Genomic DNA, 16,290 nt, shown 5'->3' with positions numbered 1-16,290 from the left:
ATCTCATTCCTTTCATGGTTAGAAACCTTCTTCTGATTTCTAGCTAAATCTTTCCATGGTCCATTTGGCTCTAGTTAAAGGTTTCATAACAGAGAACTGCTAAGAGTCTTTTATAATAATGAATTTCTTCATGAAAGGGAATTCTGAGAGGCTCTTTAAGCATCTGTTGTGCCATATATTAGCCTAATGTTTACAGTGCTAATATCACCCCTAAGTATATTAATCAAAAATGAAATTAATGCAATCGGTCTTGGAGACTGATTCGTGTGAGCTCACCCCACATGGCAGAGCCAGCTCCCATGTATTTAATAAAATTCTGGAAGAAGCGGCAGGAAGAGCTGGAGAGCTGCCCATGATACATTTACAGCACTGGGGGATTCGTCTGAGAGCTGCACTAGGATGTACTGTGGTCCTGTCATCTATGTATCTATATATCAGAATCAAAGCTAGATGGTAACAATCAGCATTAGTAAGAGCTGGGAGATTTAAAACATGTCTAGAAGTAGACAATTAGAGATATATGCAACTATTTGTTTCTAGGCTAAGTCACAGTGTGTTTAAGTGATTTTTGTGTTTCTGAAGTTGAGGAAAATTTTGAGGAATAAGTTTAAATTTAATGGAATTTGAAAGCCACTGAATGAGATCAGCATTTGCTTTTGTTAGAAAAAAATGCTTGTGTAATAGAAAACTTTCATTAGTCCATTGGGTAAGGCTGGGATTTTCACTAAAAATTCTTATGACCTGTCAGGAAAGTTGGACACCTGTTTCCCTAATGTCCTGACACTCCAGTCCCATGAGCACAAACAGCTTAGATTTATGTGACACTTTTACACAGGTTCCACCTAGGAAATTAAAATTCTGATGACAGCAAGACCAGAAAAAATGAATTTTTAACTGAAATGAAAATCTGTCTCCTTCCCTCAGCTGCTGGGACATTATCCAGATCAAAGTACTTCCACGCATTTAAATCATGACTCCTGACTCATGAGCTCTTCACTTGAGGAGCTTCCAGGGTCTTTATCAAAAATTCTGTGCAAGGAGGAACATGAACAATCTCTGAAATGACATTTCAAATGTTTTCCAGAAACATGATGCCCAGTTCACAGTCATCCAGCTAGTAGGAATGCTTCGAGGGATCGCATCTGGCATGAAATATTTGTCGGATATGGGTTATGTCCATCGAGATCTAGCTGCTCGTAATATCCTCATCAATAGTAATTTGGTATGCAAAGTCTCAGATTTTGGTCTCTCTCGTGTGCTGGAAGATGACCCAGAAGCTGCTTACACCACAAGGGTGAGTTTCTGTGTTTGTTTAGCCTTTTAAAATTCTTGTTGATTTTGACAAAGTTAGACTGAAATCTGAGGGCGTCCCTGAGGCTTGTACTCTGGGTTGTAGAGGCCATCCAGTCTTGACAGGCCCAGAGATGTTCAATAAACCATAAACTCATCACAGCTATTTTTTAATTCATGTTTAATTCAGAGAAGCTAGAAAGCAAAAAGTTTTCTTTCTTTTGGTAGATTATTTTTCTTAAAGTATGCAAAATTCATGACCGTTTCTTTCTGCTGAATGTGTAAAGCAGTGAATACCACAATTAAGGCATAAGTTAGTTTGGCACGCAATAATGTAAGACTTCACATGTGCTTTGAACAGGTTTTGTTACACTGCTGATTTAGCTCCCACCCAGTAAAAAGAAATCCTACCCAGAATTTTTTTTTTTATTTTTTTTTTAACCTTTTGTGTCTTCTAATAGGATGGGACATATGTCTTATTTGAGCATACCAATATCGTTGTTCTGCAAAGGTGTATCAGTTATACCTGCTGTTGTACCCCTAACTAAAAGCTTGAGTAAAACAAAAAATGAAGTCTTCCTTAACAATGTAATAAGCCTCCTGTTCTTTCTCCGTCTTATTTCATATATACAAAGTGGTACCCATCTCTTAGAGATGTAATGATATCAAGGAGGAGACTGTTTGGTCCTGAGGTAGAGAAACTTTTATCAGATAGGGGACTGTCCGTACTGTAGGCTGCTGCTTATTTCTTTTCTGGATTTCATTCCGCCTAAAAATCTAACCAGAAGCTGTGGTGTTGGTTTAGAGCCTTAGAAAAGCCACATTGTCTTCTAAATGCAGCTGTGCTACACAAACCAGGACAACACCTCTTGTTCTCCCCTGAATAACTCTTCTGGTTTACTGTGGAAACCTTGAAGGCATACATTTAGCTTTGTGTATGTAGATATTACACAGGGATATCTGGTTGTTCACTTTAATCCTATTGCAAGTGGATTTTATTAACTTTAGAAAAAGTCGCATTAATCTCCAGTATCTTAGTCAAGCGTAATTTGTAGTGATGCCTCCTAGTAATCATCTCCTCTTCACTGTACAAACCAGATTAGAGTAGAATGTATCAGCAATACCTTAATGTGTGTTTTCTAGGGCTTCCTTCATTCCTGATCACTGACAGGAGCAATCAATTATTGTGGTAGTTTGCATGCTACCTTCTTCATGATTGAAATAAAATAACGTGACAAATGAGTAAAGAAATCCTAGCTGTTTTCTTACACATTATATATACATTATGTACACATACATTTATAGATACATATTTATCAATCATGCATTCATAACTTACCAGGCATAAAGACTCTATTCTTTATTTGACCTTTCAGTGTTTTCTTTGACCTCTGATAAGCTTTGGCATGTTGTTAGAAATATGCAGTATATAACACTTCAAGAAACTGTCTACAGAGATCTTTCATGGCTAATATAAGGAGACATTAGTAGGGGCAAGCAGTTTTCATGCCCAGTATAGATGCAGCATTCATAAGTAAATATTAATATAATGCAAGAATTCTTCAAAAGAAAATTGTCTGTAATTCAGCCAAAGGTTTATTGACTTGTCAGATATTAAAAAAATCCTTAAAAACTCCTGTGAAAGTAATGGGCGTTAGTGTCTCCGAGGTAAACAGTTTTAGATATAGTATTTATCTAGTCTCATGTTTAACTTCCCTCCCCCAGGATGTAGGCTTGCAAGCTAAGGCAATTACTCTGTGTCCTACCACTACTGCCCGTAGGCAGGTGATTGATCACCGCTTTAGAGCAGCTGCCTATATGCATGGAGATTGCTGTCCTCTTCACATGCATCCCTCCATTCTTTTATTTTCTAAGCAATTTTTCCAAACTTACCCTTCTTGCTTGTCTCCTTTAGATTCTTTTCAACTTAACTACATTTTCCTTAAATGTGATGCACAAAAGGGGATACTAATCCCCAGCACCATGCATAGCATATTTATCTCATGTTTCTCACACATGCCCTTTCTCTTAATATCTCCATGGGTGAGAAGTCTCAGTGTCTCCTTCCACACTCGACACAGCTTTGCCACATGGTTGGCTCCCATTCTTCTGCTGAGACGCAGACAACCTCTGCCAGCTTCAAAGTTCAGTCCTCTTATTCCAAAATTCACCTGGGCATGCAAACCCATATATAATTTAGTAATGGTGTTTTATGTATTCACATAAAGAGCTGAGTCCTAGTTAACTTAGATGCATCAAACTGCATAGCATACAGCTTTATAAGGGAAGCACACTTCCCTGAAAATGAAGCGAACATCAGTGAGTCATATCCATGGGTGAGCTAGGAAAACCAGGGTGCAGAGGGTGTCAGTGTTTCTGGCCACTGTTACGTGTGAATTTCCTATGGACCAGTGCAGTGTTGATTATTTTTTTTTAATCACAGAATCTTCTAGGTTGGAAGGGACCTTAAAGATCATCTTGTCCAACCATCAACCTAACTGACAAAAACAGACACCCACACAACAAACAAGGAGCATCACCATCACTAAACCATACCTCCCAGCACTACATCAACCTGTCTTTTGAACACCTCCAGGGATGGTGCCTCAACCACCTCCCTGGGCAGCCCATTCCAATGTCTGATAACCCTTTTGGTGAAAAATTTTTTCCTAATACCCAGCCTGAACCTCCCCTGGCACAACTTGAGGCCATTTCCTCTCGTCCTGTCGCCTGTGACTTGAGAGAAGAGACTGACCCCCATCTCTCTACACCCTCCTTTCAGGTAGTTGTAGAGAGCAATAAGGTCTCCCCTCAGCCTCCTCTTTCCAGGCTGAATAACCTCAGCTGCCTCAGCCTCTTCTCATAAGACTTGTGCTCCAGACCCCTCACCATCTTTGTTGCTTTTCTCTGGACCCGCTCCAGCACCTCTATGTCTTTTTATTCTTCCTCTTCTTCTGCCACCTATTTTCTAAGCCTGCTTGCCTATTTACATTTAGATTGTGAAATCAGATGGAAAGAAACTATTTTGTAAAGTGTAATCATCTGTGTTCAGTAAACTCCATCTGGCATTTATGGTGTATCTGCAAATTCCTGCAGGAAGATGCTCAGATAATTAAAACCTTCAAATACAACCTAGGAAACATCTAATTTTCTTCCAAATTCATTGCTGAATATACCTGTGTCACAACTTGACTCTGAGAGAAGGACAAGGCTATTTGCTAGTAATCTTTTTGCTTGAGTTTCCTTTGAAGTGTATCTGGTATACATGTTCAGGTAGTGTGTCCCTGGGTATGTCTGATCCCCAGCTTAAACAGCTGGGGATCCTGAGTGTGAAACGGAGCTCCAGTCCACTGGAAGAAAGCTGGGCAGTTTATGTTCCTGCTCTTTAGTCATATTACAAAATACAGTACCGTCTCCTAGGCTGTTTCTAGTGCATTTCACAGGCACTAATTATATGGCAAAACCAAGACAAAAGTAGTGCCACTTTTTAAAATAATGGCTTCATGCCTTTACAACTAAAGGATGACAACTACTCTGTAGGATCTTGGAAAAGATAAAAAAAAAAAAAAAATAATCCAAGTTATAACCTCAATTCCAAACATTCAAATGGTGAAGAGTGTGTATTATATTAATAGATAGAGACTTTTGCCTCCTCTCCAACTCTTCCCTCTCCTGGTTCTTCATTTAATATCAGTGGTACCAGGTAAATTTTATACAATTAGCGGCAAAGAGAGAGGGTTTATCTATTTAGCCTCCTCTTCTAGCCCTATTTTCCACCTGTAAATGTCAAAACCTGAGAACAATTCCATTGCTTTAATTCATGATTGCAATTCAGGATTGGTGTACCCCAGTCAGCCCTTCAGGCTTTCAATGTACACCACTGAATGGGTGAAATTTTATGTTGTTCTGTTCTCAGAAGCTATATCTGAAGCTTTGCATGGAGGATATGAACATCTATTCTTTTATATATCAATAATGTATGTATCCCTTTATATATCAATACATAATCTGTGACATTCATGCTATTGTACAAGAGCTCTGAAGGACAATGCAAAGATCACAGGTGCATACGTGAAATACAGGGAATCGAGAGTTGTAAGAAAACTTTGCTACCCGACAGGGTCATTTTTTACCTCTTGAATTATTGTTACTGACTCGATACCACAAAAAGCCTTTGGCAGCCTGTGGTCTGCCTGCTTACAGAAGCAGAAGCCAGCATGTGAATTAGATTGACTGAGTGTTTGGATTTCTTTTTTTTCCTGAGCCTTTGTGCCGGAGGGGATGTACTGTAATTATCTATGTTCTCCGTACCTATTCACTTTTAATTGAAAGGCCAAGATTGTATTAAAATTGTCATTGTCAAATTGATCCTTTTTATTCTTATTATTTTTAGATGTCTGTATGACAAGTAGGTGGACTAATGACACAGTATGAAGTGGAAGTAAATTTAAACCATCACACGTGTAGAGGGACTGTAATTATGTCTCTCAAAGGCATAATATTTGGGTAATCAGTAGATGAACTTTGACTATGTAAATGTATGTTCTTGGCATTTCAATGTAAAACACTGTCCGGTTATTATATTTGCATGGATAACTACTCATTAAATCTACATCACTTCAAAAAATACTGTCCTTTGATGGCAAGTGTTCTGGTAGCCTGTGCCCCCGGGTAACAGTGCCAGAGCAGGGAGAGCACGGCAAGGTGCTGCTCTGTTCCATGCCACAGGGAAGGGCACACAGGTCCTTTTTGATATGCACACATTATTGCAACTGGCACTTGACAGAAATTTAGCATGGTTTGTTCATTCCCTATATATGCAAAACCACAGTAATACTGTCTGAATGTATTGAAGATGTGGTTAAAAAAAAAAAAAAGAAAAAAACTACCCCACCAATTCTCTTGCCTGATAAGCAGGAGGAGAGAAGCCAAGCTCTGTTATCATTTACCACTTGACAAGGACATAATGTCAAGATAAAATATTCATTAGTAAGGGATGAACAAGTAGCATCAGGTAATTTTCAGATGCTTAAGAGGGTAAGTCATGTTCATCTTACTCACATGAAACCATCTTGCTCTGTACCAGTAAGATATCTCCTGAACTAGCCTAAGTCTTCATGTAATGAATTAATGTCAGGCTTTTTCCTTCAGATTTCCCTTCAAAGTTCTTCTGATAATTCTGTTAGAATCCATTTTTCTTGATTCTCCTCTCCCCAGGCCTGTGGCTTAGGTGCCTGTGGCAGTCACCCTGTAAGAGATTATAAATCAGAATATTGGAATGGGTTATGAAGGCCTGGAAACAGCTGCCTTGTGCTGGAGTGCCAGACGTGCTAGAAATAAATTGAGGACTTCATTGACTTTAGATGAATTATGCTGAACAACCAGATACTGTAGGAATCACAGCTCCATCTAGAGCAGAGAAAACCTTTGGTTACTGCTGGCTCACTAATTTCAAACCTCGAGAGTGGTTCCCTGACCTAGACTGCCTGGGATTTAAAGCTGCAATAACAAACTCCTACAATTTCTTTTACTGATACTTTTTCTACTCTAAAAGCTTATTTGGTTTCATGATGACCATGCTCTTAAATGGAGACTGTGACAAAAATATATAAAACCTGTATTTATCTTCTGAAAATAGTCACTATATGTATTACCAATAGCTAGTGATGCATACACATGTAGATTTCTCTTTGTAAGCCTGTACCAAACAGATTTGGGCAAACCTTTTTCCTAGGCGTATCTCGAATGATTTTTCATATAGCAAGTTTGTCTTACATGCTCAGTCCTGATAGTACTAATTTTGAATGGTAGCAGTCCAGAAATACCAGCCAATAATATCAGTTTCAGATTTTCCAGTGGAGGATAATTAACAGATATAGCATAAAAAGATTAAATTGTATCACAGAATCACAGAATTGTTTGAGTTGGAAGGGTCCTTCTAGAGCTCATCTTGTCCTACTCACCTGCTTTAGCAGGATTTCGCATAGCACATTACTCAGGACTGCATCCAGGCGGGTCTTGAAAATCTCCAGAGAAGGGGACTCCACAACCTCCCTGGGCAGCCTGTTCCAGGGCTCTGTCACCCTCACCGTAAAGAGGTTCTTCCTCGTATTTGAGTGGAACTTCCAATGTTCCAGCTTGTGCCCGTTGCCCCTCGTCCTGTCTCTGGGAACCACTGAAAAGAGTCCAAAAGCATCAAATACATAATTTTAAGAAGTCAAGCAGGTAGGATTTCTTAGCACTTTCATCATAGCAGTTTACAGAGCAGGTATCATTATACGCATTTTAAATATTGGGAGACTGGAGAGAGGGCATAAAACCCAAGAAATTAATAAAGAAACAAGTATAGGAGCTTAGTTTTCCCAGCTCCAGCTCTGTGGTCTAGGAGAAAGTGTTTGGTTTAATTTATGCAAAGGTAAATTATGTAAGATATCTTTTATATTGGCAAAGGATATTGCAAAGAAAGTACTGATTTCTGGCAAAGCAGAAACTTGAAGCGTTGATATGTGTTCAAATGAGGTGGGTATTTCCCAAAAACGGCAGAAGTGAGAAGGGAATTTCTAAAGCTGAATGATCACAGTTCTTTAATTTCAAAATAGACTACTTCAATTCCAGCAAGCCTTATATTTTTCAAAGCTAATAGCAATAGAAAACTATATGTTTAGTTTGATATGAGTCTTCAGATTTTATGCATATATTGATATTTGGACTTCTGCTAAAATGTGAATGTTACATAATACTTTGGGGGGAACTGTTTTTGTGTTAAAATGCTTATTTGTCTAAACAATATTTACCAGAACTTTTTTTTTTCTGTTCTGAAATTATTAAATTAGTCAACAAAGTCCCCTTTTAAATACAAACATTGACAGTTTTGTGAGAAATTGGAGAGCAGAATAGCAAAATTATAGTTTTACACTTTATTCAGTGGCAGTTGATTTCTTCTTTTAGCTACATTTTAATACTCTTCTTAGTTTACTCTCATTTATGGTAATGCTACATGTATCTGTAGACTTGTATAGAGTTACAGCTGAGACTTTGCAAAGAAAATTTATTTCCTTATAATGGAGTCTAGTTTTTCACTTGAACAAACAAAGCCAGAAGAACTTTGTTTCATTGAGTTTACAATCTTCCTTAACCTGCAATAAAGCAATCCCAAAATGTTTGGAGACTAATTGATGTCATTTTATGTAAATGTGTTTTTTCAGTTGTATAAATGATTTTTCCTGTAAGATTACAGAGGTAAAGATCTTTTCTCAAATATATTTCCTGCCCTTGACTAAAATGCTTGTATTCTAGGCATGAGCACATTTTTCTGTGTGACATCTGGCAATTATTTCTCAAGGGTTTGTCAAGAAGGGCTCCGTTTTTGTGTCTTAACATGAAATTAAAAGACTGAGCCCAAAGCCACTCACAGAAATTCGGACTCTTGAAGTAAGGTTCTGAAAACTCCCAAACTGTGCTTCTGTGTTTCACAGAACCAGCCATAATGCTGAGGCTAGAAAAACAACGTAACTGCTCCCTGCCTCAAGGGCTTTCTTATGTGGCACGTCCTAGGTATTTGTTCTGCCATCCCTCTATTCAAAGTGTAGCTGAAGCAATTGCTGGAGAATGAGGCCAAGCCTGGCTTCATTGCCACGAGCCCACTGCTGACACCTATGACACCTAGCTCTGTATCTCACCTTCTTTCAAATCAGATGGCACAGTCTCTTTCCCAGAAGCTCTGATGCCTCTGGGCACAAGGGGAGGGATCAGCAGAGGCGAGAGGAGGCTTGGGGCTTGTCTGAGGTGGTAGTGCTACCATCAGAAGCAGCAAGGATCAACAGTTCCCTCTTTTACGTCTCCACCTGGCCAGGAATTTGAAATATTTAATCTCAAACCGAATGCCAGTGTTGGTCTGGTGTGGTCCCTGCTGGACATGCTCACCCATCAGAGTGCTGGCAGGGGCGTGGAGCTCAGAAGCTCGCACCAGCCACGGGGCATGGTGGTGGCCCCTCGTGCCTGGACTTCAGCAGCCCCATGAGCTACACATTCCTTTCCAGATGTAGTCCATGGGGTTGGGATTGACTTGTAAAGGTCCTTTGCGATTTACATCTTGGGTGTAGCTCAGAGGCAGTTTTGTCCTGGCAGTTGAGATGGGCTGGGGAGATGAGCTGTGGGCAGATCTGCACTGGGAGGGCTGATGTCCTGAGCACACAACTTGGGCTTCCCCTCACCCGCTCCTCTGTGCAGGCAGTGTCTGGGAACTTTGGCCTTGCAGCTGCACTCTAGGTTTGCTCCAGTTTGCGAGTGACTTCTGAGCCTGTGGGACAAGTGGGAATGTTTGATTTGGAAGCTCTGTCTGTTCACGGTGGTGGGTTTTTGTTTGTGTAAATCTAGGATATGGCTTTCCCCCGGCACTGACATTCTTTATTGGAAATCAAAGTTCACTCTACTAGTATGTGTAGCAAAAAGGCTGAAAAAGTGGGATTGATTTCTTTATCATCCCCATATCTAAAAGTTTAAGTGGATTTGTTGTGAAAACACTAGGACACAGGAGAGCTTTCCTTGTTTCTTGGCTGTGCCTTGGACTCACTGAGGGACCCTGGATATTTATAAAGTGGGTATACTATTGCTTCTCAGTAAAGTATGAGACAAACAATATTATTTTTATGTTCTCAGTACTTTTATGGAGCAGCACTGGGAATTGAGAATAACCTTACAATGGATAGAAAATACAATGTACTTTTTGTGACTAAAGAACATCGTCGTATATATTTCCAAGTTTGAAAGAGAGGCCAATCAGGTCCTTCACTTGGGCTTCTGTGATGAAACAGTGACTTCAAATACTGCTATTTATTTTATTTATTTAATTTTGTTGGTCCACAAGTAATGTGGAAATTTACCTAATTTTAAAGGTTGTGTGTGAAATGAAGATTTGTCTTTTGGTTAAGGCAGGGAGTCTGCTTAATAGAACAGGGTCCATAAAAAATGTATGCCAAGATAGATTCCCTCTCTGACCTTTGCCAAGCCTCTAAGACATATCTAGTGACATTTTGGAGGTCTAAATTGTAGCCTGAGTCAGGCTTGTTTTTGTTGCTTATATTTAATCTAATTTGTGCACTATTAGCTATGAAATTGTCAATACTTGGGTTCCAGTGTATATAGGCTGTATTTAGGTGTCTAGTTAACACTAATATCCGCATTTCTATTGTTAATCAAGCTAGTTAATCTAAAGCTGGTGAGTGTATGGCTACCCTCAGTGCAGGTACACTTCTGGAAGTATAGGCAAAGCATTAATATCTTTACATTTTATTTCTCACTGATTATTCAGTGGAAATAGGTGTGCTCCCTTACCACACAGGTTATTGTGAGTGTAAGTGTATGACTACAGTATAATGAGGGTTGCAGAGGTACTTCAAATAGCTAGTCTACTGTGAAATCTTCAGAGTATATCCCTTTATATGTTGTGCATCCCTGGAACTGGAAACACCTTTAAACTCTCACAGTTTTCTGTATTCAAATATATTCACTCCAGAATTACCTTAAGTAACAAGTTTTGCACTGCTGTCTTTTAGACCTTTGTTTTCTCATGTGTGACTCACAAATGAGAGTCTTAAAAATCTCTGTCAAAGCTGGCACCACTGGAAATTTTCTCTTTCCTCTAAGTCTCATCTTGCAGAAACTCAGCCTGAGGCTGCTTGTGTGCATTTTACTAATTTGACCTATGACACCACGTGGTGGCCATAATCAAAGAGAGCTGTTCCCCTAAAAGCAGTATTAATTGTAATGGTTGCTTTAGTTCTTTTCAAGTTTACATCATTTAATGATGACTTGTTTCTCTCACGACAGTAAAAAATGTTTAAGACCGCTTCCCCAGATTACATTTTTGCACTCTCCCCCCTGATAGATGACCCTGTCCGAATCTGTCTTTCTGTGACTGTCTCTGATGGCTTTGGAATGGGAAATTTATGTACGTGGTCACAGGCACTGCCCTGTGCAACTAGAGGCTTGGTATTAGTGAGGCTTGGCATTACTGAGGGGCATCGTGGCCCCTCATTTTCCTTTAATGTCCTAGAAAGCATTGGGTGAAAACATGGTGAAACAATGTGCATTCCACACCAACAGGGAATTCACTTGAAATACCTTGCAAATAGCCAAATCCAGCCCTCTTGCGCTGTGCAAAAGGACTTAGCATGTAAGCTCATACTAGCTTTTTCATCCTTAATGCTGTATGACTGTCTTGCCAGTTTCCAAATGCTTTGTAACTGAAAATCATCCATACTTAGGTTATCATTTATTATTACCTGTGCATATTATGCTACACAGAAATATATATGTACATAGTATGTATACTATACTATGTAGCTTCAGTAGATTTTGCACTGTAATGTATTTTACTCTGTATAGCGCACAGGATGCTTTCATGACACATGGCAATAGCATTTTCCAGCTTATGCTGTTTTTTTACACTGATATAATGATAACTGAGAATCTCAGAGATAAAATAATCAATCATGTAAAATTATGTTCATTGTATTACAGTCAAATGGGCTGTTTTATTTTGTTTTGCTCCTAGGGGGGCAAGATTCCTATCCGATGGACATCACCAGAAGCCATTGCATATCGGAAGTTCACATCAGCCAGTGATGCGTGGAGCTATGGGATTGTTCTCTGGGAGGTGATGTCTTATGGAGAAAGACCGTACTGGGAGATGTCCAACCAGGATGTGAGTATATTGTTATCTGAGTTATGTTCTCAAATAAAGGATCAAGCTGTGAAAGGAAGCGAAGCATAATGAAACCAGGTGGCTCTGAGTTTTTGACATTGACATTGAATAAGATGTAAAAATTAAAATCTCCAAATCTCCCTGGTCAAGTAAAAGTCCTAATGAATTTGAAAAAAATCCAGCAGCTTTATAGCAGGGTATTTTGGATCTCTGAAGGAACATATTAGAGAATTTTATCACGCTGGTGGTTAGGATGATTGTAACAATTCCACTTCAATTAGGTCATTGCCATTTATATTCCTTAGATTATTATTAGAAAACCCTCCTAAATTTCTGTTGATTCACTTTGGTTCCACTTGTATAATATTCTGTAGAAGTTTTCTGTAAATATCAAATACACAGAATAAGCTCTTGGAGCTTGTGAAAAAGAGAAGAAAAGCATTTCTACTAAGAGTTTAATGAAACCAAAACACTCCTGGAAGTAATAAACGGATAAAATAGAGAAGTAGCGTGATCTTATTAGAAGACTTCCAATACAGGCTTCTTTGCAACCTTAGTAAACTATTGAAGCCTGCAATCAAAATGATTAATGGATGTCTCCCAGTATTTTTGTAAGAAGCATAACATTTCCTCAAATAATATTTTTATTATATCTTTTTTCATTTCTTTTCTGTCATCTTATTAATCCTAGATTTATTCCACAGGAGTTACGAACCGAATTCTCTGAAGTACAGTCACTAACACAAATAGATTTTCCAAGGGATTGGTATCCATCATTACTAGTACTAAATTAAAAAAAAACAAGTCAGTAACATAAATGTAGTCGGACATTTTCTGTACTGCAGGTGAGAAAATGAGAAGAAAACTTCTTTTTAAATTAGTACATCTGGTACCCAAGTTTCTGCAAAAAACTATGTATTTCTTTTAATTAGTCATAAACATTTTTTCTATTGTTTGTGGAGATTAATGACTCGTGTTACATAGGCTGGTATTAAGTGGAATACCTTTAATAATATCACATTAAAATCAGAAACAGAAGGATTAACCTATTTTGGGGCCTCTGCTTCATGGCTGCTTAAACTATGGACTGTTTTCCTATCCCTGTTCTGACTCAGAACAATTTTCCCTGCTTTTGAATTAACTGATCCAGATAAAAAGGAAAGATTAACAGAATACGGCTTTATAATTTTCTAAATAGAATACATTGGGGTTTTATTAATGGTGCAATAGATACTGTAGGACTGATCAAGAGGTGTTACACTCTAGTGAAAAAGCTTCATAACCGAGTAAATTCTGGGCAAATTTTTTTTTTAATCAATCTAGACAAATGGCAAAAGAATTGGCCCTGCACTGCCTAGTAGGAAATGTACAGTTACCCTTGTGGTAAGTTTTAAAAATATTTTCTGGCCCTGTGAGAATGTCCACAAGACCTTCTCTCTATCAGTTCAGGATGTGCTGTGAGAGGGGAGGCTGGCTTTCTGCAGAGTGCAATGTCCACTGGGGAGTGTGGAAAGCGTGTGTTTCTAAGGGTGATCAGACAAGAGAGATTCCAGACCTTTTGAAGTCTGGCATAGTTAAATAAGCACATTACTAACTGTAGCTTTTGTTTATGGATTTAGTTCAATCAAGTGTGAGTTTTGGAGATCCTTCCTAGACTCTCACCTTCCTCAAAGTCACATACTGTATCTTAACTCCCTTTCTTTGTATGCCTAATTTGCTTCCTGGTTTACTTTGCAGATAAACTAGAGGCATTGCATGACAAGACAATTAGTGAATAAACACATTTGTTTAAACACAGAATGTCCATGTTAATGTGGTTCGCAGAACTGATAAAAAAAGTTAAAAGTGCCTTTAAGTTTTCAAAAACTTTTATCCTTGTGCAGGTGATTAAGGCTGTTGATGAAGGGTACCGCTTGCCACCTCCTATGGACTGCCCAGCTGCCTTGTATCAGCTGATGCTGGACTGTTGGCAGAAAGACAGAAACAACAGACCCAAGTTTGAGCAGATTGTCAGCATCCTGGATAAACTGATCCGTAATCCCAGCAGTCTGAAAATAATCACCAATGCAGCGGCAAGGTGACATGTTAGATTTTACATTGCACATAAATAAATGTCTTTGATTACTTCATCTTCCATAATTAGGACTTGTTTACTTTGTTCACCCTCTTCTTCAACTTTTAACCATAAGCTGTTTGCAATCTTGAAGGCTAGGAAAAGCTTCCTGACTATCCTTTTGTGAGAAGGATTTATTATTATTATTATTATTATTATTATTACTACTCTTTTTTATTAATTATATGCTATTATTTATTCAAAATGTGAAAAGCTGTTATGCTAGCGTTATGAAGCCCATTGTAAGACTGAACAGAGGTTTGGGAGAAAAACAGAGATGGCAGATTTGGCCATCATGTGAGCTTCATTCTGACCTTATGTGGTGGTTTAAGTGCTTAAGTGTTTCCTGGGTTGCAGCTAGCCATGTTCTAAGTATCTTTCTGAATTGTGTCCAAACAGACATCCTACACTCTTATGCTCTGCTCTGACAAGTCACCTTAACTTTAGTCATATGAATTACCATTTTGCTTTCAGTAAGTCTCACAAATTTTAAAATGCACTTACATTCCCTGTTAGATCAATGCCTTAAGAAGGAATTCACTTCCAACCTCTGCAATATTCCTACTTATATTAAAAACATTCGTTTATAATCCTGATTATTGAACACACTCTGGAACATCACTATTATGAGATAAGAATTATCTCATTGAGAGAGAGTAACTGAAGAGTGTGTTGGCACCTAAAGACACCATTAGGATGTGGTGCAATTAAGTTAATTGGCTTATATAATGCAAAAAAAAGGCATACTCTTACTGAAGTGATCTAAAAAAAAACGTAAAATTACTCTTAGCATGAATGCTAGTGCAAAATCCTCTGTTTGCAAAGTGGGCAGTCAGGGACACACTCTGCTGCTTCAGACCCAGGTCTTGGAGAGTGTTTCAGTGGGCCAGTCTGCCATGATGCAGGCTTTAAAAAGAAGCACAGCAAAACATTCCTCTCAGACCTTTCCTTGTAACACTGAACACTTCTCACCACAGCAACCAAATGGGAAGGGACAGAAGGGAAACAGAGCAAAGGAAGAACCACATTGATACTGCAGCCGGCTCTGCAGGTGACACGGACCTTGCTTCCTTTTTCCTGGCCCCTGGCATTGTGCTGCATCCTGAGCTAGAGGCTGCCATTCTAATTACCTCCTACTGCCACGCCAGAGAAGTGAAAAAGACAGCAGGGACAGGAGAAGGAAGACAGCCACAGTAATGGGCTTTGCTTTTAAAAATATGTAAGAAGAGTGCTTGAGCGGTAATTATGTTTCAATAATGTAATTGGTGAGCATTTAACACATAGTAAACCAACACGCTTACCAAAGCAATTATTTCTGTTAGCTGCCAGGTAGCAGAAAACAAAGCAAACAAATCTTTGAAAAACACCGTAACTGTTTAAACACTATCTTCTCAGTCAAGCACCTTTCTTCTAAACATCTTGCCACCCCTGTTTGGCAAATGACTGGTGCAAATAAATATTTTATAGGGATATATACTGCAGCAATCTGATGAATTCGGGGAGTTGGGAATCATGACTATCATGTTTTGGCTTGGGGATTTGATTGCAGAAAACAGTGCTGCATATTTCGTATTCCAGACAGAAGCAAAATGTTCCCTGTTTACTGTCCTTCCAGTAAGGGAGTTGAACCACAGCAAGGCTGAAAACAATATTGAACCAACATTTCCAGTTTACTTGTTCATGGCCAGTAAAACCTGGTATCCTCTAATGGAGACCAGATCCAATCCAAGTACTGCTTGCACCTGCTGGGTTCTGCGCAGGAGCACCACGGTGCAGTATCTCTCCCTCCCGTCTCTCTCTTGCTCTCTTGGCTCCCCTTTCATTATGTGCTTTCCTGGTGCGGGCAGCAGCAGCTGCACATCGGTACCACGGTGCCGTGCTCTTTGCTGATGGCACAGTGTGGGGAAGGAAGGAGGCTGCTAACACGGTAGGGGACTTCTCGCAGCAGTTTTAGGTGAGCTCTCAGTAAAATGCTCCTCATGGCAGGCTGCTGCTCTGGCTTTGATGTGGAGCGCGTTTCTGAGGAGGGGAATGTCAAAGGCAGTTTTTATTCCCTCCTTGCCAATTATGTTCCCACTACGACCCTTTGCATGCCCAAGCAGTGCAGTGCATCTTCCTCTCTACATCTCCTCACTCTCTGCTGAGAGAGGGGGAGCCGTGGAGTCCAGGTGGTGGGCACACC

The 16,290-nt window shown here is 39.3% G+C and overlaps 1 protein-coding gene across 1 annotated transcript in view; it reads left to right on the top strand.

The window, feature by feature from the left end:
• The window catches only part of EPHA3 (EPH receptor A3), a 232,273-nt gene that overhangs the window by 199,150 nt on the left and 16,833 nt on the right, over positions 1–16,290 (top strand). The window contains exons 13-15 of the mRNA XM_014947309.1: positions 1,085–1,294; positions 11,846–11,995; positions 13,879–14,072. Coding sequence (XP_014802795.1) covers positions 1,085–1,294; positions 11,846–11,995; positions 13,879–14,072 — 554 coding nt within the window. The remainder of the gene's footprint in view (positions 1–1,084; positions 1,295–11,845; positions 11,996–13,878; positions 14,073–16,290) is intronic.

Source organism: Calidris pugnax, unplaced genomic scaffold (assembly GCF_001431845.1).
Source record: "Calidris pugnax isolate Ruff unplaced genomic scaffold, ASM143184v1 scaffold95, whole genome shotgun sequence".
Lineage (NCBI taxonomy): Eukaryota > Metazoa > Chordata > Aves > Charadriiformes > Scolopacidae > Calidris > Calidris pugnax.
This window is presented reverse-complemented; position numbering and strand designations above follow the sequence as displayed.